Genomic DNA, 27,041 nt, shown 5'->3' on the forward strand with positions numbered 1-27,041 from the left:
CTGGGGACGCAAGCCAAAACCAACACACCTCATCTCACTCGCTACAGCTGTGCACAGAGTAAAACATTTGGTCTGAGGGTTACATGCAAGCAGACACACCAAAACAACTTCAGACCTTCTCTTTAGACTGACTGACTGACTGACTGACTGACTGACTGACTGTCTGTCTGTCTGTCTGTCTGTCTGTCTGTCTGTCTGTCTGTCTGTCTGTCTGTCTGTCTGTCTGTCTGTCTGTCTGTCTGTCTGTCTGTCTGTCTGTCTGTCTGTCTGTCTGTCTGTCTGTCTGTCTGTCTGTCTGTCTGTCTGTCTGTCTGTCCGTTGTCTGGGTATGGTGGTCTGTCTGTCTTACCGTTGTCTGGGTATGGTTGTCTCTCGTCCAGGTCGTCTGCTGAGGACATGGTGCCAGTGGAGGGGGTTCTGGGTAGTCTGCGTTTAAAGTCACCTGACAACAGGAAGTAAAAAAAAAAACTTCCTCAAAACTCACATTAAACAATTAGCAACGTCATTTAACAAACAAACAGTCGTTGTATAGATCAGACCATTCTCTTTTCCTGTAGAATTGTTTTTAGTGAATTGATAAAACATACACATTTGCTATTACATGACAGATAACCATCACATTTTTTTTAACAGTGTATATACACCTAGTATTATACTCAGCAAACATGTCCACATTGACATGATTGTGGGCAAAAAATATTGGCCAATGTGGAGCTGGATGAACCAAGGCTGTTGGCCCCAAGGCCTTCACTTATCCTGAAATAAACCCTTCACGATCAGCTGCCTGTTTACACTCCCAAAGTTTATCATATGTCACGTCACATACATGCACTTCAAAGTCATTTTTTTGACTAACTTCCTTATTGGCAGTGTGCGAGATCAACCGTTTCCAAACGGAACCTCACAGTAGTGGTTACACCAAAATAACCTGTGACCTCAGAACTACAGAAAAATAGATATATATATATATATATTCTGAGATAATTGGCTTTAAAGTTTCTTCAACCCTCATCGGTTTAAATGGTGTGAGCAATTGTTATTATCTTGCATTTTGTTTTTAACTTACACGCCAATTCATGTTATAAAACCATGACCCCAAAGATTCAAATGAGCCCCCGCCTCTACATTATGAAGTAGCTGGGCTTGGTATACTACACTGTGCTTTACTATACTACTGTACCTTGTATGCATGTCTGTCTGTGTACTTTCATGTCTATCTGACTCTACCTTGTATGTCTGTGGTGCTGTTGGACCTCTTCCCAGGTCGCGACCCCAGGGGACTGTCCACCTCGTCCCCACTCAGGACGTCATCGGAGGTCAGGGACACCTGGGACAAGTTACCATGGGAACTCGTGCTGCCCAGCGAACGCTTGCTGAACAAAGCAAACCTGGAGGGAGACAGAGACAATACAAGTCAATATTTTTGAAAACTAACGCGAGGCGAAAGCTTAACTCCCATTTTTGAGACAATCCCATGCTTGAGACTTCCCTGGTTTATATGACAGCAGTAACAACACAGGGGATGAGGACTTCCCTGGTTTACATGACAGCAGCAACAACACAGGGGATGAGGACTTCCCTGGTTTATATGACAGCAGCAACAACACAGGGGATGAGGACTTCCCTGGTTTATATGCTGACAAAAACACAGGGGATGAGGACTTCCCTGGTTTACATGACAGCAGCAACAACACAGGGGATGAGGACTTCCCTGGTTTATATGCTGACAAAAACACAGGGGATGAGGACTTCCCTGGTTTATATGACAGCAGCAACAACACAGGGGATGAGGACTTCCCTGGTTTACATGATGACAAAAACACAGGGGATGAGGACTTCCCTGGTTTACATGACAGCAGCAACAACACAGGGGGTGAGGACTTCCCTGATTTACATGCTGACAGCAGTAACAACACAGGGGATGAGGACTTCCCTGGTTTACATGCTGACAGCAGCAACAACACAGGGGATGAGGACTTCCCTGGTTTACATGATGACAGCAGCAACAACACAGGGGATGAGGACTTCCCTGGTTTACATGATGACAACAACACAGGGGATGAGGACTTCCCTGGTTTATATGACAGCAGCAACAACACAGGGGATGAGGACTTCCCTGATTTACATGATGACAGCAGCAACAACACAGGGGATGAGGACTTCCCTGATTTACATGCTGACAGCAGTAACAACACAGGGGATGAGGACTTCCCTGATTTACATGCTGACAGCAGCAACAACACAGGGGATGAGGACTTCCCTGGTTTACATGATGACAGCAGCAACAACACAGGGGATGAGGACTTCCCTGGTTTACATGATGACAGCAGCAACAACACAGGGGATGAGGACTTCCCTGGTTTACATGATGACAGCAGCAACAACACAGGGGATGAGGACTTCCCTGGTTTATATGACAGCAGCAACAACACAGGGGATGAGGATCGCCTGAAGACAACTCTGAATCTAGTCTAAATGATGAAAGTGATTGTGAATCAGTGGCTGAAGGTGTTCACAACAACCACTTCATAGAACAGTGAGTGGAGTACGGTTAGCTGGTAAAAAATCAAGAAAAAGACTCTTACGAGGCAACATTTTTGTGTTCGTTTAAAAGGCAGAGGGAGAATCTCACGCTCACAATCTCCTCTGCTGCATTCAGCGCTCGCCACAGATATTTCATCAGGAAGGGCATGAATTCAACGCACACCTTTTCCTCTTACAGACTTTCTCTCTCCCTAAATGAGAGAGAGAGAGAGATTAAGTTTACAAACGAGTGTGCTCGTTTGTCAAGACCTGTTCGCCGTGCCTCACCCTGACCCGCCCTGCCTCACCCTGACCCGCCCTACCCGATATCCTCTTTTTGAGCAGTGAGCAGATTTCTACAGTAGGGTTATCCTCTATCTGAGCAGATTTCTACAGTAGGGTTATCCTCTATCTGAGCAGATTTCTACAGTAGGGTTACAGTCCAGAAGATAGATGTTTACAAGGGAAAACCCCACAGTCAAACGAAAAGCATGTTGGTTAGTCTCTAGCAAACATCAAACTATAATAAACACCTATATCAACGTTATTACTAGACCAAAACGAAACAAGAACTGAAAACAAAACTAACATGGTTTTCGGTTGTTGTCGTTGTCGTTCCAAAATGGTGGCCAAATGACTGTTTGTTTGTATTATTCAATAGCATGGACTGCCACCTTGCCATGCAGGAGGAGCTCGTGAGTTCCAAAGATCCTGAGAGACATTACTCTGTCTGACACCTAACTCAGTCCTCCTGAGGCTAGAGAGATATGAAACTATTCTAGAAGGAAGTACGTAAGGATAGTGTACTACTATTGGCAGGGCGTGGCAGTGGGTGTGGCCAATGGCTCGGTCTAGACCAAAGATTTTAGAGTCCTTCCTCTGGGTCGCAGAGACAAAATGTTGCTGTTTTTTTTTTTTAGTTCTGAAATTCTACACCTTTTTGCATTAGGGGTGAAAGAAAATGTGCAGTTTTAAAGCCAATTTCCTGGATTTAAACACCTTTTGCCTTTTGCTTCTATTATTTTCACCTTTATTTAACCAGGTAGGCCAGTTGAGAACAAGTTCTCATTTACAATTGCGACCTGGCCAAGATAAAGCAAAGCAGTTCGACACAAACAACGACACAGAGTTACACATATGAGTAAACAAACATACAGTCAATAATGCTTTCTGAGTGACTCAAACATTTCCAACAAAATCATCATGCCATGACAAAACAAAATCCCAAATTCATAATATATTTTTTTATTTGAGATGACTCTTTAATTTCTGTGATTGATAGTTCTCAGATTATATTATTTATAAATATATAGCTCCATGATTTTTTATGCATACTTTATATCTGATTTTAGTTGTTTAAGTTTACACTGAAAACCTTTTACCATCCCAATAATTAGTCTTGGGCGGCCTGCCAAATACTTTGCAATGCAGAAAAAAAGTCCCATATGGGCCCTGGTCTTAAGTAGTGCACTATGTAGGGAATAGGGTTCCATAGGACTCTGGTCTAAAGTAGTGCACTACATAGGGAATAGGGTGCCAGACTATATAAGGAAGTGTTATTGACTTTTACCGTCCGTCAACGGAGAAGGACTCCATGTGTATCTGATCTTTGGGTAGATTTCTGACAAACTCTGCATATTTCTGTCCAGGCTCGTACATCTTGGCGTTTTCACACAGGGCCTGGTAGTGGCCGGGGAGAGGCACTGTCTGGGCCTGCTGCAGCTGGAACCAGTTGACGGTCACCTGGAGGGATATACAGTTAGAGAGAGAACCCCAAACTCTGGTGCTATACTCATGCTGTGTACGGTCCCTGATCCATCAATAACTATATCCTGTGGCCTACTGTGTAACTCTGTGTTGTTGTTGTCGTACTGCTTTTGCTTCATCTTGGCCAGGACGCAGTTGTAAATGAGAACTTGTTCTCAACTGGCCTACCTGGTTAAATAAAGGTGATCTGGCCTACCTGGTTAAATAAAGGTGAACTGGCCTACCTGGTTAAATAAAGGTGAACTGGCCTACCTGGTTAAATAAAGGTGATCTAGCCTACCTGGTTAAATAAAGGTGAACTGGCCTACCTGGTTAAATAAAGGTGATCTGGCCTACCTGGTTAAATAAAGGTGAACTGGCCTACCTGGTTAAATAAAGGTGATCTGGTCTACCTGGTTAAATAAAGGTGATCTGGCCTACCTGGTTAAATACAGGTGATCTGGTCTACCTGGTTAAATAAAGGTGATCTGGTCTACCTGGTTAAATAAAGGTGAACTGGCCTACCTGGTTAAATAAAGGTGATCTGGTCTACCTGGTTAAATAAAGGTGATCTGGTCTACCTGGTTAAATAAAGGTGATCTGGTCTACCTGGTTAAATAAAGGTGATCTGGTCTACCTGGTTAAATAAAGGTGATCTGGTCTACCTGGTTAAATAAAGGTGATCTGGTCTACCTGGTTAAATAAAGGTGATCTGGTCTACCTGGTTAAATAAAGGTGATCTGGTCTACCTGGTTAAATAAAGGTGAAACATTTTTTTATTTTATTTTTTTAACTCACAGCTTTGAGTGTGAGGTCACACTGAGCCAGCAGTTCTCTGATCTGAGTGAGGATGTCTGTCTTGGTGCTGGCCAGCTCTGCCCTCCTGGCTCCTGCATCAGCTACACAGGATCTGTAGTGGTCCCTCGCATCCTCAGCCTGAGAGACAGGGAGTAGAGACAACATTAGAACCCAAGGTTAGAGAAGCAGGAACTGGAGGTTTGTCGGTCACAGAGCTGACTGGGGGAAATATAGCGGGAGTGACCTTGCAAATAGGTCAGATTCACCTACTGCTGCTGGGCCCTTAATCAAGGAACTTAACATAACAGATTATTCTAAATTGGACAATAAAGCCTATTGACTGCAGTTAATTGGAAATGATCAGACCTTCTCCCATACCTTTTGTAGAGCCTCCTCCTCCAGCTTCCTCTTCTTGTCCAGCTGTCTGGGCTGTTCCTCCTGGGAGCGGCTGGCTGACGACTGGGCCTTCTGGTACTCGTCTGTCCTCTGGGTCTGGGCCCACTGGGCCTTACGCAGCGCCGCCTCGGACTCTTGCTGCACGGGAGAGGGGCGTTACACACAGGTGAGTGAAGTAACACACACACACACACACACACACACACACACACACACACACACACACACACACACACACACACACACACACACACACACACACACACACACACACACACACACACACACACACACACACACACACACACACACACACACACACACACACACACACACAGGTGAGTGGAGTAACACACACACACAGGTGAGTGGAGTAACACACACACACAGAGAAAGGCAGAGGGACAAAAGTCTCACAAACCATTTTCTTCTGTTCTCTCTGCCACTGCTCGTTAAGGTCTTTCCTCAGTTTGTCCAGCTCAGTCTTTCTGGACAACAGCGGCTACAGGACGCACAAAGAGGCACAACATAGAGGATTGTGTACATTGCACTTCTGTCACAAATAATTATCAACCCAAATGAAAAATGTTGCCTTGTCAGAGGTCAGATCGCCGTCGATCGCTACATTATTGAGTCTAGAAGGTTTGTTAGTCCTGCCCGTAGGAATGTGTTCTAGAGCGTCAGTCCTACCCGTAGGAATGTGTTCTAGAGCGTCAGTCCTACCCGTAGGAATGTGTTCTAGAGCGTCAGTCCTACCCGTAGGAATGTGTTCTAGAGCGTCAGTCCTACCCGTAGGAATGTGTTCTAGAGCGTCAGTCCTACCCGTAGGAATGTGTTCTAGAGCGTCAGTCCTACCCGTAGGAATGTGTTCTAGAGCGTCAGTCCTACCCGTAGGAATGTGTTCTAGAGCGTCAGTCCTACCCGTAGGAATGTGTTCTAGAGCGTCAGTCCTACCCGTAGGAACGTGTTCTAGAGCGTCAGTCCTACCCGTAGGAACGTGTTCTAGAGCGTCAGTCCTACCCGTAGGAACGTGTTCTAGAGCGTCAGTCCTACCCGTAGGAACGTGTTCTAGAGCGTCAGTCCTACCCGTAGGAACGTGTTCTAGAGCGTCAGTCCTAGCCGTAGGAACGTGTTCTAGAGCGTCAGTCCTACCTGTAGGAATGTGTTCTAGAGCATCAGTCCTACCTGTAGGAATGTGTTCTAGAGCGTCAGTCCTACCTGTAGGAATGTGTTCTAGAGCGTCAGTCCTACCCGTAGGAATGTGTTCTAGAGCGTCAGTCCTACCTGTAGGAACGTGTTCTAGAGCGTCAGTCCTACCCGTAGGAATGTGTTCTAGAGCGTCAGTCCTACCCGTAGGAACGTGTTCTAGAGCGTCAGTCCTACCCGTAGGAACGTGTTCTAGAGCGTCAGTCCTACCCGTAGGAATGTGTTCTAGAGCGTCAGTCCTACCCGTAGGAATGTGTTCTAGAGCGTCAGTCCTACCCGCAGGAATGTGTTCTAGAGCGTCAGTCCTACCTGCAGGAATGTGTTCTAGAGCGTCAGTCCTATCTGCAGGAATGTGTTCTAGAGCATCAGTCCTACCTGTAGGAATGTGTTCTAGAGCGTCAGTCCTACCTGAATGAATTTGTTGGTCTGCAGGGCAGTGGCAGTCTGCAGGAGGAGTTGGCTGTACTCTGTGTCATTCTTAAACGTAGAGATATAGGTCTCTCTGAATGGCATGTAGTCCTATGGGCCAGACAAACAGACAAACAGAAAAATATAATTTGTCACATTCTCTTCTCGTGTGTTCAAAGAGTGACTGAACACACCGACTCCACGTTTCTCTGTTGCTCATTTAAGAAAAACGAGATTTCAGGTTTTTTTTAGGGGATGTGGTTTGATGAGGCAGTTACTGATGGGGTTTTTCCCCCATGAGACAAATTAGGAACCAAATGAGGGTCACTTCCTCAAAATAGTCAAAATAGTCAGGATCTCTAAGGTAACCCATGAAAATATTTCATTCATTTTGACAAGGTTTTTAGTCGAGCAATTGTACATCTAGCCAAGATGTTTGGTGAAGTATTTCTCAAGAGACAAAATGTGCGACGTGTCGTCTTATTTAAACGATGTCCGATCCACTGCGTTGCTGGACCAGTCTGTCTCACCATAGAGATAGAGAGCAGTGACTGCAGCTGTTTATCCCGAGCTAGTGGGCATTGTTGAAAAAAAATCTAAACCCAACCCTCAAGTAAAGTCATGACGAACTCACACAAAAAAAAATAAACTCTGTTTTGGACGAGACTGACTTCATGAACCAAAATTAATCAAATTTCACACTTTTGTAGTAAATGTCGACACTACAATAAAATGTTTGACTAATATTGACGCACATTTTCTATCAGGCCGTTTTCTATCAGGCCGTTTTCTATCAGTGAAGTTGTTCATTGTCATCAGTAACACTTTAAGTTTAAGAGGGAGGAGGGTAAGCTATGTTTTAGTCTGTTTAGCTGCAAGCATAGATACACTGAGTGTACAAAACATTAGGAACACCTGCTCTTTCCATGACAGACCACACCAGGTGAATGTAGGTTAAATCCACTTCAAATCAGTGTTTATGAAGGGGAGGAGACGGGTTAGAGAAGGCTTTTTAAGCTTTGAGATAATTGGGACATGTATTGTGTATGTGTGCCATTCAGAGGGTGATTGACAAAATATTGAAGTGCCTTTAAACAGGGTATGGTGGTAGGTGCCAGGCGCACCGGTTTGAAGAAAAAAAACCCCCAGCCAACTTGACACAACTGTGGGAAGCATTGGAGTCAACATGGGCCAGCATCCCTGTGGAACGCTTTTGGACACCTTGTAGAGTCCCTGACCCGATGAATTGAGGCTGTTCTGAGGGCAAAAAAATAGGGGGGGGGTGCAACTCAATGTTTGGAAGGTGTTCCTAATGTTTTGTACACCCAGCGTATATCCGTGGTCTGTGCTTGTGTTCAATTATTCTAAAACATATTACCTGTTGACTCGCAAGCATCTTTGCAGATTCTGCCATTTTGGCACAGCTCTTGGCACATTCGATGTCTGGGGGGGGGGAGAGATATAGCAGATAAGACAGTGGATGTGTTGTTGAAAGGGTTCACACATTTGTAAGCATGTCCATCCACTAAAATGTAGTGTTAAGATTTCCCTTCACTGGAACTAAGGTGCCTGAACCATGAAAAACAGCCCCAGACCATTATTCCTCCTCCACCAAACTTTACAGTTGGTACTATGCATTCGGGCAGGCAGTGTTCTCCTGACATCCGCCAAACCAAGATTCTTCCATCGGACTGCCAGATGCAATGAAGCGCGATTCATCACTCCAGAGAACATGTTTCCACTGCTCCAGAGTCCAATGGCGGTGAGCCTTACACCCCTCCAGTCGACGCTGGGCATTGTGCATGGTGATCTGAGGCTTGTGTGCGAATGCTCGGCCATGGAAACACATTTCATGAAGCTCCTGACGAACAGTTATTGTGCTGATGTTGCTTCCAGAGGCAGTTTGGAACTCGGTAGTGGAGTGTTGCAAACGAGGACAGATGATTTTTACGCACTCTGCTTCCGCACTTGGTGATCCCCTTCTGAGAGCTTGTGTGGCCTACCACTTCAAGGTTGAGCCATTGTTGCTCCTAGACGTTTCCACTTCACAATAACATCACCTACAGTTGAACGGGGCAGCTCTAGCAGGGCAGAAATTTAACGAATTGACTTGTTGGAAAGGTGGCATCCTATGACGATGCCACGTTATAAGTCACTGAGCTCTTCAATAAAGGCCATTCTACTGCCAATATTTGTCTATGGAGATTGCATGGCTGTGTGCTCATTTTTATACACCAGTCAGCAACAGGTGTTGTTGAATTAGCCGAATCCACTAATTTGAAGGGGTGTCCACATACTTTTGTATATATAGTGTATGTTCACTAACATGGATGTCTAGCTCAGTTTAAGCAGTTCTGCTTAAGGAAGAGTGGGCCAAAATTCCTCCACAGTGACGTGAGAGACTGATCAATAACTACAGGAAGTGTTTGGTTGGAGTCATTGCAGCTACAGTAAATTCCTCCACAGCGACGTGAGAGACTGATCAACAACTACAGGAAGTGTTTGGTTGGAGTCATTGCAGCTAAAGGTGGACTGATCAACTACAGGAGGTGGTTGGTTGGAGTCATTGCAGCTAAAGGTGGACTGATCAACTACAGGAAGTGGTTGGTTGGAGTCATTGCAGCTAAAGGTGGACTGATCAACTACAGGAAGTGGTTGGTTGGAGTCATTGCAGCTAAAGGTGGACTGATCAACAACTACAGGAAGTGTTTGGTTGGAGTCATTGCAGCTAAAGGTGGACTGATCAACTACAGGAGGTGGTTGGTTGGAGTCATTGCAGCTAAAGGTGGACTGATCAACAACTACAGGAAGTGTTTGGTTGGAGTCATTGCAGCTAAAGGTGGACTGATCAACTACAGGAGGTGGTTGGTTGGAGTCATTGCAGCTAAAGGTGGACTGATCAACAACTACAGGAAGTGTTTGGTTGGAGTCATTGCAGCTAAAGGTGGACTGATCAACTACAGGAGGTGGTTGGTTGGAGTCATTGCAGCTAAAGGTGGACTGATCAACAACTACAGGAAGTGTTTGGTTGGAGTCATTGCAGCTAAAGGTGGACTGATCAACTACAGGAAGTGGTTGTTTGGAGTCATTGCAGCTAAAGGTGGACTGATCAACAACTACAGGAAGTGTTTGGTTGGAGTCATTGCAGCTAAAGGTGGACTGATCAACTACAGGAAGTGGTTGTTTGGAGTCATTGCAGCTAAAGGTGGCACAACCAGTTACTGAGTGTAAAGGGGACAATAACATTTTCCACACCAGGGAATTGGGTGTTACTCATAACTTGTTCATTAAATGAATGAAAAGAGTATCAGCATTTTGATTCCATTTATTTCATTAGTAGGTTTTGACTGAAGATCTGAGGTAAATGCTGATATGAGTTGGGCCTGGGCTATTTTCTAGCCAGGTGTGTATGTGTGAGCCATGTATGTTTGTCTAGGTGATGCGTGTGTGCATGCTTGCAGGTGAATGCATGTGTCTAACTAACCCAGTCCCAGGCGTTTGTCGACCCAGGCCAGCAGATCCTTGGTGTACTTAGACCAGGCCTTGGCATAGAGCAGAGCCGACTCCACCCCGCTGTCGTTCTTCTGCAGCGTCAGGTCAACATCCTCCTCCTCCTCAGACAGCGCCACCTCTGGGCCTGGATATGTAGTATAGGAGGAGCATCGATCATACAGTCTCTACTGTTGTTACAGTGGGGGGGGGTTCCTAGCCACATTGGGGGGGAGAGGAGGGGGGGGGGGGTCATAACCACATTGGGTGGGTTGGACTAGTAACCGGAAGATTGCAAGTTCAAATCCCCGAGCTGACAAGGTACAAATATGTCGTTCTGCCCCGGAACAGTCAGTTAACCCACTGTTCCTAGGCAGTCATTGAAAATAAGAATTTGTTCTTAACCGACTTGCCTGAGCTAAGAGAAATGTTGCAGTCTTAAAGCTAATTTCAGCAATGTCTTTAAATTAAAATAAATACTGAAACCAACGCTGTTATTCTTACGGAAGCAATTTTACTTATGTCGGCAATTTCTGTGATCAGGCCATGTTCCTGTAGATGCTTTTGTTCTAAAACCATTATTTGGTCAACAATAACGTGCATTAACCTGCAATGAAAGTATCTGCCCTGCTGCCGTTTCGCTGCTGGCTCTCGCTCTCCCCTTTCGCACACAAAGTGAAGGGAGAGATGCATTCTGGTAAGAGCATTACTGACAGTCGAGCAACATTTCTAAATGTAATTGTGGGAAAGACAACGTTTTTAAAAACTACAGTTTCTGTTTATATAAAATTTAAAAAAATAGGAGGTTCTCAGCTTTATTTGAGTATTAGACTTATTTCTCAACTGTTAATATAGAGGAAATAACACCACTTTACAAACAGAGAAAGTCATTGGCAGAGGAATGGATGCTAAAAAGTTATTGTTAGATGAATTGCATGGATACCTAGCAACAATATATTTAAAAGTTTGCCAACTAGCTAATGTGTTTAGAGTTCCCTCGGGTGGTAAATGGTGTTGCATATAACCTAGGACAACAACAAAAACATTCAAAAATAAACTCTAAAGAGACAAAAATACATCTGATTATTCTGGATCCCTACTGTTGACATCAAAATATCCACCATGCACGATGGATACATCCCTGAACACGAGGAAATAGACAACATGGTTCATGTCTTACTTGGCAACATTTAGTCTAGAGCCACTAACGGAAAGTAACTGTGCATTAAACAATATTATTGTTGTATTTATCTTATGAAGCAAAATGGGTCAATGTGTGGCCGTATGACTGTTTGTCCAGATCACCTAGCTCTACTAACAATGTGTTTCTTTGCTCAAACAAAATGAATACTGCTAAATTAAATTGTTTTAGGATTTTTTAAATTCATTCTAGTAATATTTATGTCCGTTGCGTTATGCTAATTAGTGTCAGTCGATGATTACGCTCCTGGATCCGGGATGGGGTGTCACTAGAGGTTAAAATATACAGCGCATTCGGGAAAGTATTCAGACCCCTTGAATTTCACATTGTTACATAACAGCCTTATTCTAAAATGCAAATCACCCCCCTCCCTCAATCTACACACAATACCCCATAATGACAAAGCACAAACATATACCATATTTACATAAGTATTCAGACACTTTACTATGTGACTTGAAGTTGAGCTCAGGTGCATCCTATTTCCACTGATCATCCTTGAGATGTTTCTACATCTTGGAGTCTACCTGTGGTAAATTCAATTGATTGGACATGATTTGGTTAGACACACACCTGTCTATATAAGGTCCCATAGTTGACACTGCCTGTCAGAGCAAAAACCAAAGCCATGAGGTCTGAAGAATTGTCCGTAGAGCTCCGAGACAGGATTGTGTGGAGGCACAGATCTGGGGAAGGGTACCAAAACATTTCTGCAGCATTGAAGGTCCCCAAGAACACAGTGGCCTCCATATTTTTTAAATGGAAGTTTGGAACCACCAAGACTCTTCCTAAACTGAGCAATCGAGGGAGAAGGGCCTTGGTCAAGGAGGTCACCAAGAACCGTTGGTTACTCTGACAGAGCTCCAGAGTCTGTGGAGATGAGAGAACCTTCCAGAAGGACAACCATCTCTGCAGCACCACCAATCAGGCCTTTATGGTAGAGTGGCCAGATAGAAGCCACTCCTTAGTAAAAAGGCACATGACAGCCCGCTTGGAGTTTGCCAAAAGGCACCTAAAGGACTCTTAGACCATGAGAAACAAGATTCTCTGGTCTAATAAAACCAACATTCAACTCTTGGTCTGAATACCAAGCATCACGTCTGGAGTAAACCTGGTACCATCCCCACGGTGAATTGTGGTGGTGGCTGGTGGCAGCATCATGCTGTGGGGATGTTTTTCAGCACCAGGCTTATTAGTACAGGGCACCGGTCTAAGGCACTGCATCTCAGTGCAAGAGGCATCACTACAGTCCCTGTTTCGAATCCAGGCTGTATCTCATCTGGCTGTGATTGGGAGACCCATAGGTCGACGCAAGATTGGCCCAAGCTCGTCCAAGTTTGGCTGGGGTAGGCCATCATTGTAAATAAGAATTTGTTCTTAACTGACTTTCCTAGTTAAATAAAGGTTAAATAAACACTTTTGTGATCAATGGGAAAGATCCTTGATGAAATCCTGAGCGCACTGGAGCAGGTTCTCAGACTGGGGCGAATGTTCACCTTCCAACAGGACAACGACCCTAAGCACACAGCCAAGACAAGTCTCTAAATGTCCTTGAGTGGCCCAGCCAGAGCCTGGACTTAAACCTGAATGAACATCTCTGGAGAGACCTGATAAAATCTGTGCAGCGACGCTCCCCATCCAATCTGACAGAGCTTGTGAGGATCTGCAGAGAAGAATGGAAGAAACTCCCCAAATACAGGTGTACCAAGCTTGTAGCATCATACCCAAGAAGATTTGAGACTGTAATCGCTGCCAAAGGTGCTTCAACAAAGTACTGAGTAAAGGATCTAAATACTTATGTAAATATGATTTACATTTTTATTTATTTATCATACATTTGAAAAAAAAAATGGAAAAAAAAAACTGTTTTTACTATGTCATTATGGGTTATTGACCATGGTTACTACTCAAAACCTTAGAAAAACCTTGACATAGTGCAGGCTCAGTGAGCACAGCCATTGAGAAGGGCAGACAAATGAAAGCCTGGCTCCCTGTAGAGGAAAGGCTGTGCAACCGCTGCACCACCTGAGACAAAATGTGAAAGAAATAAAACAATTAGAGAGTGTCATTTCCCCAAATGTGAAACCCTCATTCAAGGTTTCAAAAGACCTCTTGATGAGAATAGACTTCCCATCCTGTTGGGGGAGGACACAGAGAGCTGTGGGTTGGCAGCGCACTACATTGCTGCCTGGCATAAGATGAGGAACAGTGTCTGACAGAACAATCAACCTGCACATGTCCTCTATGTTTATTGTTCAATGTATGGCTATTTTGACCCTTGGTTATTGTTGTCCCATTGGCAATTTTGATTATGTTAATATTGTAAATCTCCAAAGAAAGCTTTGGCAAAATGTACATTGTTTTATCCAATAAAGCAAACCGAGAGAGCGAGCGAGAGAGAGAGAGAGACACAGAGAGAGAGAGAGAGAGACACAGAGAGAGAGAGAGAGAGAGAGAGAAGGCTGTGCAACCATTGAGACAGAGCGGCATTTCCTGACAAAATGTCAAACGTGCCAAATTTGAGGAAATGACACTCAAGGTTCTGATGAGGATAGGCTACCCGTCCTGTTGGGGGAGGACGCAGAGAGCTGTGGGTTGGCAGCGCACTACATTGCTGCCTGGCATAAGATGAGGAACAGTGTCTGACAGACCAATCAACCTGCACATGTCCTATATGCTTATTGTTATTGTTCAACGTATGGCTATTTTGAACCTTGGTTATTGTTGACAACAGTAACAGTTTTGATTCTTATTATTTTAATATTGTAAATATCCAGAGTGGCAATATGTACATTGTTATGCCAATAAAGCAAATGAGATAAACACTGGATGTAAAAAGAAGAAGTGATGAACAACCTCTCGTTAGCTACACAACAAAAACCAGCAGGCTATCAACCTAGCCAGCAGGCTATCAACCTAGCCAGCAGGCTATCAACCTAGCCAGCAGGCTATCAAGCTAGCCAGCAGGCTATCAACCTAGCCAGCAGGCTATCAAGAACCTAGCCAGCAGGCTATCAACCTAGCCAGCAGGCTATCAAGCTAGCCAGAAAAGTTTAGCTAGAACAAACCTTGCAAGGAGAGTTAATACAACTACATCAAACAACCAAACGGAGTAAACCCTTAAAGGAGCACGGACTCTAACTTTAAACATATCTTCAATTTTTTTTTTAAGCTAAATTAGAGCTAACTAGGTAGCAACAGCTGAAGACAAAATAAAACTGGTTGCCATGGCAGCGGGACAGCGGAGCAGCAGCAGTAGTAGCAGAGCCCACAGGCACCATGTCCCCCACTCCCCCCTCAGTGTCCATTCTCCACCTTCCAGAGGACGAGAATGAAACCAACGGGGAAAGCTTTTAAAAAGGAAACTACTAAAGCAAGAGGCCAGAAACTCTTTTTTTGTAGACCTACACAAAAAAAACAGTGATATGAGTCTCACTGACCAGCCAAACGCATGGCGCTCAGCAGTCTGTAATGGGTGGAAGCTGAAAGTCAGAAAGCCCCCTGCCAGCACCATGATAACAATAAACCTCTACAAGACCGGGACTGTCATGGTGCAAGGTTGTTTGAAACAGACTTTCAGACCATTAAGGAGAGAGAGAAGGACACCACCAGTGACATGCCCTCTCAGCAGCACCACCCTCATCCCTACTCTCCCCACCCAAAAAGGCACATCCAGCACCACCCTCACCCCTACTCTCCCCGCCCAAAAAGGCACATCCAGCACCACCCTCATCCCTACTCTCCCCATCCAAAAAGGCACATCCAGCACCACCCTCACCCCTACTCTCCCCACCCAAAAAGGCACATCCTGCACCACCCTCACCCCTACTCTCCCCACCCAAAAAGGCACATCCAGCACCACCCTCATCCCTACTCTCCCCACCCAAAAAGGCACATCCAGCACCTCTCTTCCCACCATAGTGGAGGACATGCCCCAGGAGGAGAACGACCCCCTCAGTGCAGAGCAGGCTCAGGCCCTCCTCACCACCATGGCTGTCATGAGGGATGAGTTCACCAGACTGGAGGGGGAGGTGGCCCTCCTCACCACCATGGATGCCATGAGGGATGAGTTCACCAGACTGGAGGGGGAGGTGGCCCTCCTCACCACCATGAGGGATGAGTTCACCAGACTGGAGGGGGAGGTGGCCCTCCTCACCACCATGGATGCCATGAGGGATGAGTTCACCAGACTGGAGGGGGAGGTGGCCCTCCTCACCACCATGAGGGATGAGTTCACCAGACTGGAGGGGGTCCTCCTCACCACCATGGCTGTCATGAGGGATGAGTTCACCAGACTGGAGGGGGTCCTCCTCACCACCATGGATGCCATGAGGGATGAGTTCACCAGACTGGAGGGGGAGGTGGCCCTCCTCACCACCATGAGGGATGAGTTCACCAGACTGGAGGGGGAGGTGGCCCTCCTCACCCATGAGGGATGAGTTCACCAGACTGGAGGGGGAGGTGGCCCTCCTCACCACCATGAGGGATGAGTTCACCAGACTGGAGGGGGAGGGGGTCCTCCTCACCACCATGGATGCCATGAGGGATGAGTTCACCAGACTGGAGGGGGAGGTGGCCCTCCTCACCACCATGAGGGATGAGTTCACCAGACTGGAGGGGGAGGTGGTCCTCCTCACCACCATGAGGGATGAGTTCACCAGACTGGAGGGGGAGGTGGCCCTCCTCACCACCATGAGGGATGAGTTCACCAGACTGGAGGGGGAGGGGGTCCTCCTCACCACCATGGCTGTCATGAGGGATGAGTTCACCAGACTGGAGGGGGAGGTGGTCCTCCTCACCACCATGGCTGCCATGAGGGATGAGTTCACCAGACTGGAGGTGGTCCTCCTCACCACCATGGCTGCCATGAGGGACGAGTTCACCAGACTGGAGGGGGAGGGGGTCCTCCTCACCACCAAGGCTGCCATGAGGGATGAGTTACCAGACTGGAGGGGGTCCTCCTCACCACCATGGCTGCCATGAGGGATGAGTTCACCAGACTGGAGGGGGAGGTGGCCCTCCTCACCACCATGAGGGATGAGTTCACCAGACTGGAGGGGGAGGTGGTCCTCCTCACCACCATGAGGGATGAGTTACCAGACTGGAGGGGGAGGGGGTCCTCCTCACCACCATGGCTGTCATGAGGGATGAGTTCACCAGACTGGAGGGGGAGGGGGTCCTCCTCACCACCATGCGGGATGAGTTCACCAGACTGGAGGGGTCCTCCTCACCACCATGAGGGATGAGTTCACCAGACTGGAGGGGTCCTCCTCACCACCATGAGGGATGAGTTCACCAGACTGGAGGGGTCCTCCTCACCACCATGAGGGATGAGTTCACCAGACTGGAGGGGGAGGTGGTCCTGCTCAGGGAGAGTGTGAGCAAACAGACACCAGACGACCACACCTTAGAGGAGCTCCTAACCAAGGTGCGGGCAGAGCAGGACAACAGCCTTGCAACACAGCTGAAAGAGGTTCAGCAAGAGAGAGACGGACTCAAGAGAGAGCTGGCTGACTGCAGGAGAGAAAGAGGACAAAGAACAGGCTGCAGGAGCAGCTAGATCACCACTCTATGACCTGCCCTCACACAGCAGAGGAGCCCAGCTCAACCAGCCAGGCTTCCCCAGCCCTGCCTGGTGCACGCCTCCCCCAGCCCTGCCTGGTGCACGCCTCCCCCAGCCCTGCCTGGTGCACGCCTCCCCCCAGCCCTGCCTGGTGCACGCCTCCCCCCAGCCCTGCCTGGTGCACGCCTCCCCCCAGCCCTGCCTGGTGCACGCCTCCCCCCAGCTCTGCCAGGTGCACGCCTCACCCCAGCTCTGCCTGGTGCACGCCTCACCCCAGCCCTGCCTGGTGCACGCCTCCCCCCAGCCCTGCCTAACCCTAACCCACATGTGATAGGCCGAGGGTCAAGGATGCTCACATGTGATAGGCCGAGGGTCACGGTAAGATGAGCACAACAACTCCACCATCCTCACACGACATTCACCCAAGTGACATGACACAAATGCCATCTTAAATGATAAACAAATCACAGTTGCATAGTAAGAGTTAACGTTAATTTAAAAATCCTATTTTAATAGCTCTTGTTGTATTGTCTCATTTTGACGGTAAAGAGAGAGAAAAACAGAAATATTTTTACGTTGCGTGGAATTAACAAGGATTGGAGTCCTTTGCTTCTGGGCTAAAGAGCAGAAACCCAGACTTCCTGAAATAAATTGCTGATGTTGATATTGTAGTAGTACAGGAAACATGGTGCAGAGGTGATGTTTCCACTGGCTGTCCACTAGGTTATAGGTAGATAATCCTACCATCCACTGGCTGTCCACTAGGTTATAGGTAGATAATCCTACCATCCACTGGCTGTCCACTAGGTTATAGGGAGATAATCCTACCATCCACTGGCTGTCCACTAGGTTATAGGGAGATAATCCTACCATCCACTGGCTGTCCACTAGGTTATAGGGAGATAATCATACCATCCACTGGCTGTCCACTAGGTTATAGGGAGATAATCCTACCATCCACTGGCTGTCCACTAGGTTATAGGGAGATAATCATACCATCCACTAAATTCAGACAGGGCAGAGACTCAAAAGAATCAGACAGGGCAGAGACTCAGGACAGGGCAGAGACTCAGGACAGGGCAGAGACTCAGGACAGGGCAGAGACTCAGGACAGGGCAGAGACTCAGGACAGGGCAGAGACTCAGGACAGGGCAGAGACTCAGGACAGGGCAGAGACTCAGGACAGGGCAGAGACTCAGGACAGGGCAGAGACTCAGGGGAAATGCTAATATGGTATAAAACTGAACTAAATCATTCAATCGAATTGATCAAAAACAGGAGAATTCTTTATCTGGTTAACAGTCATGGGGATAAACATCTATTGGGAAGCAACAACCTTTCCCTCCCCACAGACCCTCCTCAGAAACAACTATGACAAAGTGAAAAACAAAAAAAGCTCCTAAACCTCTGTGGAACACTGGGTCTGTACATAGTCAATGGTAGGCTGAGAGGGGACTCTTTGGGAGGTACACCTACAGCTCTGTGGAACACTGGGTCTGTACATAGTCAATGGTAGGCTGAGAGGGGACTCTTTTGGGAGGTACACCTACAGCTCTGTGGAACACTGGGTCTGTACATAGTCAATGGTAGGCTGAGAGGGGACTCTTTTGGTAGGTACACCTACAGCTCTGTGGAACACTGGGTCTGTACGTAGTCAATGGTAGGCTAAGAGGGGACTCTTTAGGTAGGTACACCTACAGCTCTGTGGAACACTGGGTCTGTACATAGTCAATGGTAGGCTGAGAGGGGACTCTTTTGGGAGGTACACCTACAGCTCTGTGGAACACTGGGTCTGTACATAGTCAATGGTAGGCTGAGAGGGGACTCTTTTGGGAGGTACACCTACAGTTCTGTCGAACACTGGGTCTGTACATAGTCAATGGTAGGCTGAGAGGGGACTCTTTTGGGAGGTACACCTACAGTTCTGTGGAACACTGGGTCTGTACATAGTCAATGGTAGGCTAAGAGGGGACTCTTTAGGTAGGTACACCTACAGCTCTGTGGAACACTGGGTCTGTACATAGTCAATGGTAGGCTGAGAGGGGACTCTTTTGGGAGGTACACCTACAGCTCATCCCTTGGCAGCAGCACTGTAGACTACTTCCTCACCGACCTAAACCCAGAGTCTCTCAGAGGCTTCACAGTGAGCCCACTAACACCTCTCTCAGACCAACCCAGAGTCTCTCAGAACCTTCACAGTCAGCCCACTAACACCTCTCTCAGACCAACCCAGAGTCTCTCAGAACCTTCACAGTCAGCCCACTAACACCTCTCTCAGACCAACCCAGAGTCTCTCAGAACCTTCACAGTCAGCCCACTAACACCTCTCTCAGACCACAGTAAAATCACAGTCTCTGAGAAAAGCAGAACCCAACCATGAAGCATCGCAGCCCAATAAATGACATGGTTCTAAAACAGTCCTACAGATACAGACATCTATCAAAAAACTATTGTTAGCCAATACAAATCTCTCCTGGACAACGTTTTAGTCTTAAAACCTGTTGAATCTCGAGGCACTAGTTTTTTTTTGTCAGTTGCGTTATGCTAATTACTGTAGTTGATGACAACGCTCCCGGATCCGGATTATAATTACAATAATTAACATTCCGCTGCAACAATGAAGGTGTAAACTTGGTAGTTTGGAACAGACATATATGACAAATAAACCTCCTTGGCAAATCTAAAGAAAAATAAGAGGAACACCCCCCCCAAAAAAAAAACATCTATTCAAAAACAAAACCACACAAAGAAAATATGCACCTTCAATATGGAGAAACACTGAAGCAATACAAACAAACCTTAAGAACAGAGGAACAGCACATTACAAATCAGATGGATGGAACTGAGGAAACGATAAGAGTCAAACCACTTCTGGGAGAATTGGAATAAATTAAACAAAACCTCAACAGGAGGAATTGGCTCTCCAAGATGGGGATATGTGGAGAAATCACTTTGCAAAACTCTACAGGAGGAATTGGCTCTCCAAAATGGGGATATGTGGAGAAATCACTTTGCAAACCTCTACAGGAGGAATTGGCTCTCCAAGATGGGGATATGTGGAGAAATCACTTTGCAAACCTCTACAGGAGGAATTGGCTCTCCAAAATGGGGATATGTGGAGAAATCACTTTGCAAACCTCTACAGGAGGAATTGGCTCTCCAAGATGGGGATATGTGGAGAAATCACTTTGCAAACCTCTACAGCAATATAACAAAGAGCCCAGAACAAAGAGACATACAAGAAACATGACAAATCCTTGAATCAGCAGTCAAAGACCATCAGAATCCTGTGGCTACCCCAGTTACAGGAGAAGACTATCAGAATCCTGTGGCTACCCCAGTTACAGGAGAAGACTATCAGAATCCTGTGGATACCCCAGTTACAGGAGAAGACTATCAGAATCCTGTGGCTACCCCAGTTACAGGAGAAGACTTTCAGAATCCTGTGGCTACCCCAGTTACAGGAGAAGACTTTCAGAATCCTGTGGATACCCCAGTTACAGGAGAAGACTTTCAGAATCCTGTGGCTACCCCAGTTACAGGAGAAGACTTTCAGAATCCTGTGGCTACCCCAGTTACAGGAGAAGACTTTCAGAATCCTGTGGATACCCCAGTTACAGGAGAAGACTATCAGAATCCTGTGGATACCCCAGTTACAGGAGAAGACTTTCAGAATCCTGTGGATACCCCAGTTACAGGAGAAGACTTTCAGAATCCTGTGGATACCCCAGTTACAGGAGAAGACTTTCAGAATCCTGTGGATACCCCAGTTACAGGAGAAGACTTTCAGAATCCTGTGGATACCCCAATTACAGGAGAAGACTTTCAAAATCCTGTGGATACCCCAATTACAGGAGAAGACTTTCAGAATCCTGTGGATACCCCAATTACAGGAGAAGACTTTCAGAATCCTGTGGATACCCCAATTACAGGAGAAGACTTTCAGAATCCTGTGGATACCCCAGTTACAGGAGAAGACTATCAGAATCCTGTGGATACCCCAGTTACAGGAGAAGAATTATTGGAAAAACGATGCACTCTCCAACCCAAAAAGGCCTGTGGTGCTGATTGTATTTTACATGAAATGATCAAATATACAGACCACAAATTCAAAATTGGCTATACTCAAACTCCTCAACGTTATCCTCACTGCAGGTATGTTCCCGCATGTTTGGAACCAAGGATTGATCACACCAATCTATAAAAATTATCTGCAGTATCATAAAATAGCAGACTACATAATTTCCTTGATGAACACAACCTTCTGAGCAGAAGATTGGATTTTGTTTAAATATTACTGTACAACTGACCGCATTCCCACCCTCCAAATGACAAAGAAGTTCACCAAAACCAAAAGTCACAACTTGTGTTTTGTAAACTTCAAGAAATAATTTGATTCAATTTGGCACAAAGGTCTTTTTATACACTAATAGAAAGTGGTATTGGAGGGAAAACGTGATGTTATTAAAATACACTGAAATAAAATTTAAACATTTGCAACAAGCAAAACAGACAGGGCCAGCTCAAGTCCAACACTATTTAATGTCCACATTAAGGAGGGTCTGCTGTCTCCCACTAAGGAGGGTCTGCTGTAGACAGATGACCTGGTGCTGCTGTCTCCCACTAAGGAGGGTCTGCTGTCTCCTACTAAGGAGGGTCTGCTGTTTCCCACTAAGGAGGGTCTGCTGTCTCCCACTAAGGAGGGTCTGCTGTCTCCCACTAAGGAGGGTCTGCTGTCTCCCACTAAGGAGGGTCTGCTGTTTCCCACTAAGGAGGGTCTGCTGTCTCCCACTAAGGAGGGTCTGCTGTCTCCCACTAAGGAGGGTCTGCTGTCTCCCACTAAGGAGGGTCTGCTGTAGACAGATGACCTGGTGCTGCGGTCTCCCACTAAGGAGGGTCTGCTGTCTCCCACTAAGGAGGGTCTGCTGTCTCCCACTAAGGAGGGTCTGCTGTCTCCCACTAAGGAGGGTCTGCTGTCTCCCACTAAGGAGGGTCTGCTGTAGACGGGCTCTGACCGTTAACCACAGGTTCTGTCAGACCTGGGCTCACCTGGGCTCTGAGCGTTAACCACAGGTTCTGTCAGACCTGGGCTCTGAGCGTTAACCACAGGTTCTGTCAGACCTGGGCTCTGAGCGTTAACCACAGGTTCTGTCAGACCTGGGCTCTGACCGTTAACCACAGGTTCTGTCAGACCTGGGCTCTAACCGTTAACCACAGGTTCTGTCAGACCTGGGCTCTGACCGTTAACCACAGGTTCTGTCAGACCTGGGCTCTGAGCGTTAACCACAGGTTCTGTCAGACCTGGGCTCTGACCGTTAACCACAGGTTCTGTCAGACCTGGGCTCACCTGGGCTCTGACCGTTAAAAATGGATATAACGATATTACCAAAAAATGTCAGAAATCAGGATGACAAATATAAATTCTATTAGGACACCGATCTATTAGAACACACTAAAAACGACGAGTATCTCGGACTAAATATCAGCAACACAGGTAGCTTTCACATGGCTGTGAACGAGCTGAGAGACAAACCAAGAAGAGCATCCTAAGCCATTAAAAGGAACATAAAACATCTAATAGTCTACTACTATTACTTTAATGTATTATTATTCTCAGTAATAATGTTGTTGTAGTTGTTGTTAATGGTAATCACATTTCCACTGCTAGTATTATTGCTGTTGGTCCAAGCATTTTTGTTAAATGTATACTTAGTCATTTAAACTTGCCATGTCAAAGTCTATTGAATTGAGAAACAAGAAAATGGAGGGAGCGAGAGAAACGAGAGAGAGAGGGGGGAGGAACAAAGACAGAAACCTCACTTGCTTTGGAAATGTTAACATATGTTTCCCATGCCAACAAAGCCCTTGAATTGAAACAAGAGAGAGGGAGGGGGGGGACAAAGCACTTGAATTGAAACAAGAGAGAGGGAGGGGGGGGGACAAAGCCCTTGAATTGAAACAAGAGAGAGGGAGGGGGGGACAAAGCTCTTGAATTGAAACAAGAGAGAGAGAGAGAGAAGAGAGAGACAGAGCGAGAGAGACAGAGCGAGAAGAGACAGAGCGAGAGAGAGAGACAGAGCGAGAGAGAGAGACAGAGCGAGAGAGAGAGAGACAGAGCGAGAGAGAGAGACAGAGCGAGAGAGAGAGACAGAGCGAGAGAGAGAGACAGAGCGAGCGAGAGAGACAGAGCGAGAGAGACAGAGCGAGAGAGACAGAGCGAGAGAGACAGAGCGAGAGAGACAGAGCGAGAGACAGAGACAGAGCGAGAGAGAGAGACAGAGCGAGCGAGAGAGACAGAGCAAGAGAGAGAGACAGAGCGAGCGAGAGAGACAGAGCGAGAGAGACAGAGCGAGAGAGACAGAGCGAGAGACAGAGGAAACAAAAGAAGAAGAAAAAAGAGAAGGAAAAAGGAGAGAGAGAAGAAATAACTAAAATGAGACTCTTACCCACTAGATCATTCTTCCACCCAGTATCCTTCTCTGGAACACATCTCCCAGAATCCACAGAGAGATTCTCAGAAGACTAGAAATAACACAACATGGAGACATGTCTTTAATACAGCTGTCTGCATTTTGTCGTTTTGGAACTGTTTTGCAAAAAAAAAAAAAAAAAAGACATTTGATCACAAAAAAACTACCAAAATATATTTTTTTCTTGTATCTACTTTACTGAAAACATTCTGTAAAACAAACATTCAACTCAATTCAACAGGGTTTAGACTACATTTAGGATAGTTCACAGAGTCCGTGTCTGATGGCATACCCTGCTTCTCCTGGTCGGTGGAATCCCCAACCCTGATTGGCTGTCCACATCTCCCATAAGAAAGTCAGACACTCTGAAGAGGAAGTCAGAAAGAAGACGGAGTCAGCATTTATCAAGTGAGCAAGACTAGCAAAGCTAAGTATCCGAAACTAGAGGTTTAAACATAGTTGATATGAATAAATAGGCCTAACAAAGACAAAATTAGCAATACTGAGAAACATTAAGTATTCCAAGACTAAGATGTTAAAACATGTTTATTCAATCAAATTACCAAAAGCCAAGTGTGCAAGGCTAGAGGATAAAGATAAGTGTGCAAGGCTAGGGGATAAAGACAAGTGTGCAAGGCTAGGGGATAAAGATAAGTGTGCAAGGCTTGAGGATAAAGATAAGTGTGCAAGGCTAGGGGATAAAGATAAGTGTGCAAGGCTAGAGGATAAAGATAAGTGTGCAAGGCTAGGGGATAAAGCCAAGTGTGCAAGGCTAGGGGATAAAGATAAGTGTGCAAGGCTAGAGGATAAAGATAAGTGTGCAAGGCTAGGGGATAAAGATAAGTGTGCAAGGCTAGAGGATAAAGATAAGTGTGCAAGGCTAGAGGATAAAGATAAGTGTGCAAGGCTAGAGGATAAAGAGAAGTGTGCAAGGCTAGAGGATAAAGCCAAGTGTGCAAGGCTAGAGGATAAAGCCAAGTGTGCAAGGCTAGAGGATAAAGATAAGTGTGCAAGGCTAGAGGATAAAGCCAAGTGTGCAAGGCTAGGGGATAAAGATAAGTGTGCAAGGCTAGGGGATAAAGATAAGTGTGCAAGGCTAGAGGATAAAGCCAAGTGTGCAAGGCTAGAGGATAAAGATAAGTGTGCAAGGCTAGGGGATAAAGATAAGTGTGCAAGGCTAGGGGATAAAGATAAGTGTGCAAGGCTAGAGGATAAAGCCAAGTGTGCAAGGCTAGAGGATAAAGCCAAGTGTGCAAGGCTAGAGGATAAAGATAAGTGTGCAAGGCTAGAGGATAAAGCCAAGTGTGCAAGGCTAGAGGATAAAGCCAAGTGTGCAAGGCTAGAGGATAAAGCCAAGCGTGCAAGGCTAGAGGATAAAGCCAAGCGTGCAAGGCTAGAGGATAAAGATAAGTGTGCAAGGCTAGAGGATAAAGCCAAGCGTGCAAGGCTAGAGGATAAAGATAAGTGTGCAAGGCTAGAGGATAAAGCCAAGTGTGCAAGGCTAGAGGATAAAGCCAAGTGTCCAAGGCTAGAGGATAAAGCCAAGTGTCCAAGGCTAGAGGATAAAGCCAAGTGTCCGAGGCTAGAGGATAAAGCCAAGTGTGCAAGGCTAGAGGATAAAGCCAAGTGTGCAAGGCTAGAGGATAAAGCCAAGTGTGCAAGGCTAGAGGATAAAGCCAAGTGTGCAAGGCTAGAGGATAAAGCCAAGTGTGCAAGGCTAGAGGATAAAGCCAAGTGTGCAAGGCTAGAGGATAAAGCCAAGTGTGCAAGGCTAGAGGATAAAGCCAAGTGTGCAAGGCTAGAGGATAAAGCCAAGCGTGCAAGGCTAGAGGATAAAGCCAAGCGTGCAAGGCTAGAGGATAAAGCCAAGCGTGCAAGGCTAGAGGATAAAGCCAAGCGTGCAAGGCTAGAGGATAAAGCCAAGTGTGCAAGGCTAGAGGATAAAGCCAAGTGTGCAAGGCTAGAGGATAAAGCCAAGTGTGCAAGGCTAGAGGATAAAGCCAAGTGTGCAAGGCTAGAGGATAAAGCCAAGTGTGCAAGGCTAGAGGATAAAGCCAAGTGTGCAAGGCTAGAGGATAAAGCCAAGTGTGCAAGGCTAGGGGATAAAGCCAAGTGTGCAAGGCTAGGGGATAAAGATAAGTGTGCAAGGCTAGAGGATAAAGCCAAGTGTGCAAGGCTAGAGGATAAAGCCAAGTGTGCAAGGCTAGAGGATAAAGCCAAGTGTCCAAGTTAATATTAAACATTTCAATTAATTAATTGTTAATTGCAATTAAAGTTGCATATTTATGTAGACCACTACCTAACAATGCTCAGTGTGGTTTAAGTGAAACGTTCATGTGGACGTAGTACGATTGCGAATAGGCTCAACGTTAACTATTACAATCGAGACTTGTTCGTTTGACTGTTAGCAGAAAATATTGAGTGCTGTCTACACCATAAATCTCTGGCCCTTTGAGTGCTGTCTACACCATAAATCTCTGGCCCTTTGACAAGAGGTTAGTAAAAAGCCAACAGTGTTGAAAAAGGTCAAAGGTTAAAAAGTCATACTCACACATTGCCAAATGTGAATGCCAAAGTGTCAATGGACGCGTATATCTCGCCAAATATAGCGGTTTTGTTTTCCTGGTTTACCTCCTTGACGTTAATGCCTGTTGGAAAGTGATTAAAAACCACGTGAGAACTTCAACCAGAGACCAAGTCACATTCTTCAGGCAGCCAGCAAACAGGCAACAAAAACAGTCAGAGAGTTAGCCTGGTCATAAAGCTAAATAATGGATTTGTATGTTGTCAGCATAACACACACACACACACACACACACACACAACATAGTAAGATGGCTGTCATGTTAGATCAACACACGATTATTGCTTCATTCGTTGGGCTGATTGAATTCGAATAACAGTCATTTCATTCATTCATTCATTATTTCATTCATTCATTGGGTCCTACAGTAAATGAAGAATTTAAGAAATAAGCTACATTTATTAACTTCCTAGCTTCTGTAGATGCAGATAGTGAGGCAAATGTGTATTTGGTTGTATTATTTTTGTTGGTTTTTATGGACTTGACAAAAGTTGTTGACCCTCCACAATCACTGTGACAACACCATTCAGTCATCACCTTCTCAGAACCATTAACTCACTAAACTTACCACGGCATCGAGCTGTCTGTTCAAACGACTGGCACACAGCTCAGACAACCATATATACCCCCGGAAAACATGCCACCAGAGGTCTCTTC

The 27,041-nt window shown here is 46.0% G+C and overlaps 1 protein-coding gene across 4 annotated transcripts in view; it reads right to left on the reverse strand.

Annotated features, from left to right (window-relative positions):
- The window catches only part of LOC124042177 (rho GTPase-activating protein 29-like), a 77,952-nt gene that overhangs the window by 14,852 nt on the left and 36,059 nt on the right, over window positions 1-27,041 (reverse strand). For 3 of the 4 annotated variants that reach the window (XM_046360576.1, XM_046360575.1, XM_046360577.1), the window contains 12 exons: window positions 26,352-26,448; window positions 24,093-24,165; window positions 23,777-23,852; window positions 10,562-10,714; window positions 8,456-8,520; window positions 7,078-7,188; window positions 5,885-5,965; window positions 5,446-5,601; window positions 5,068-5,205; window positions 4,094-4,266; window positions 1,228-1,388; window positions 350-442 (listed from right to left, as the gene is read on the reverse strand). In XM_046360576.1, the coding sequence (XP_046216532.1) occupies window positions 350-442; window positions 1,228-1,388; window positions 4,094-4,266; window positions 5,068-5,205; window positions 5,446-5,601; window positions 5,885-5,965; window positions 7,078-7,188; window positions 8,456-8,520; window positions 10,562-10,714; window positions 23,777-23,852; window positions 24,093-24,165; window positions 26,352-26,448 (1,377 nt within the window). The remainder of the gene's footprint in view (window positions 1-349; window positions 443-1,227; window positions 1,389-4,093; window positions 4,267-5,067; window positions 5,206-5,445; window positions 5,602-5,884; window positions 5,966-7,077; window positions 7,189-8,455; window positions 8,521-10,561; window positions 10,715-23,776; window positions 23,853-24,092; window positions 24,166-26,351; window positions 26,449-27,041) is intronic. The other variant, XM_046360578.1, reaches the window with a different exon arrangement.

The sequence above is a fragment of the Oncorhynchus gorbuscha genome, linkage group LG08, assembly GCF_021184085.1.
Source record: "Oncorhynchus gorbuscha isolate QuinsamMale2020 ecotype Even-year linkage group LG08, OgorEven_v1.0, whole genome shotgun sequence".
Lineage (NCBI taxonomy): Eukaryota > Metazoa > Chordata > Actinopteri > Salmoniformes > Salmonidae > Oncorhynchus > Oncorhynchus gorbuscha.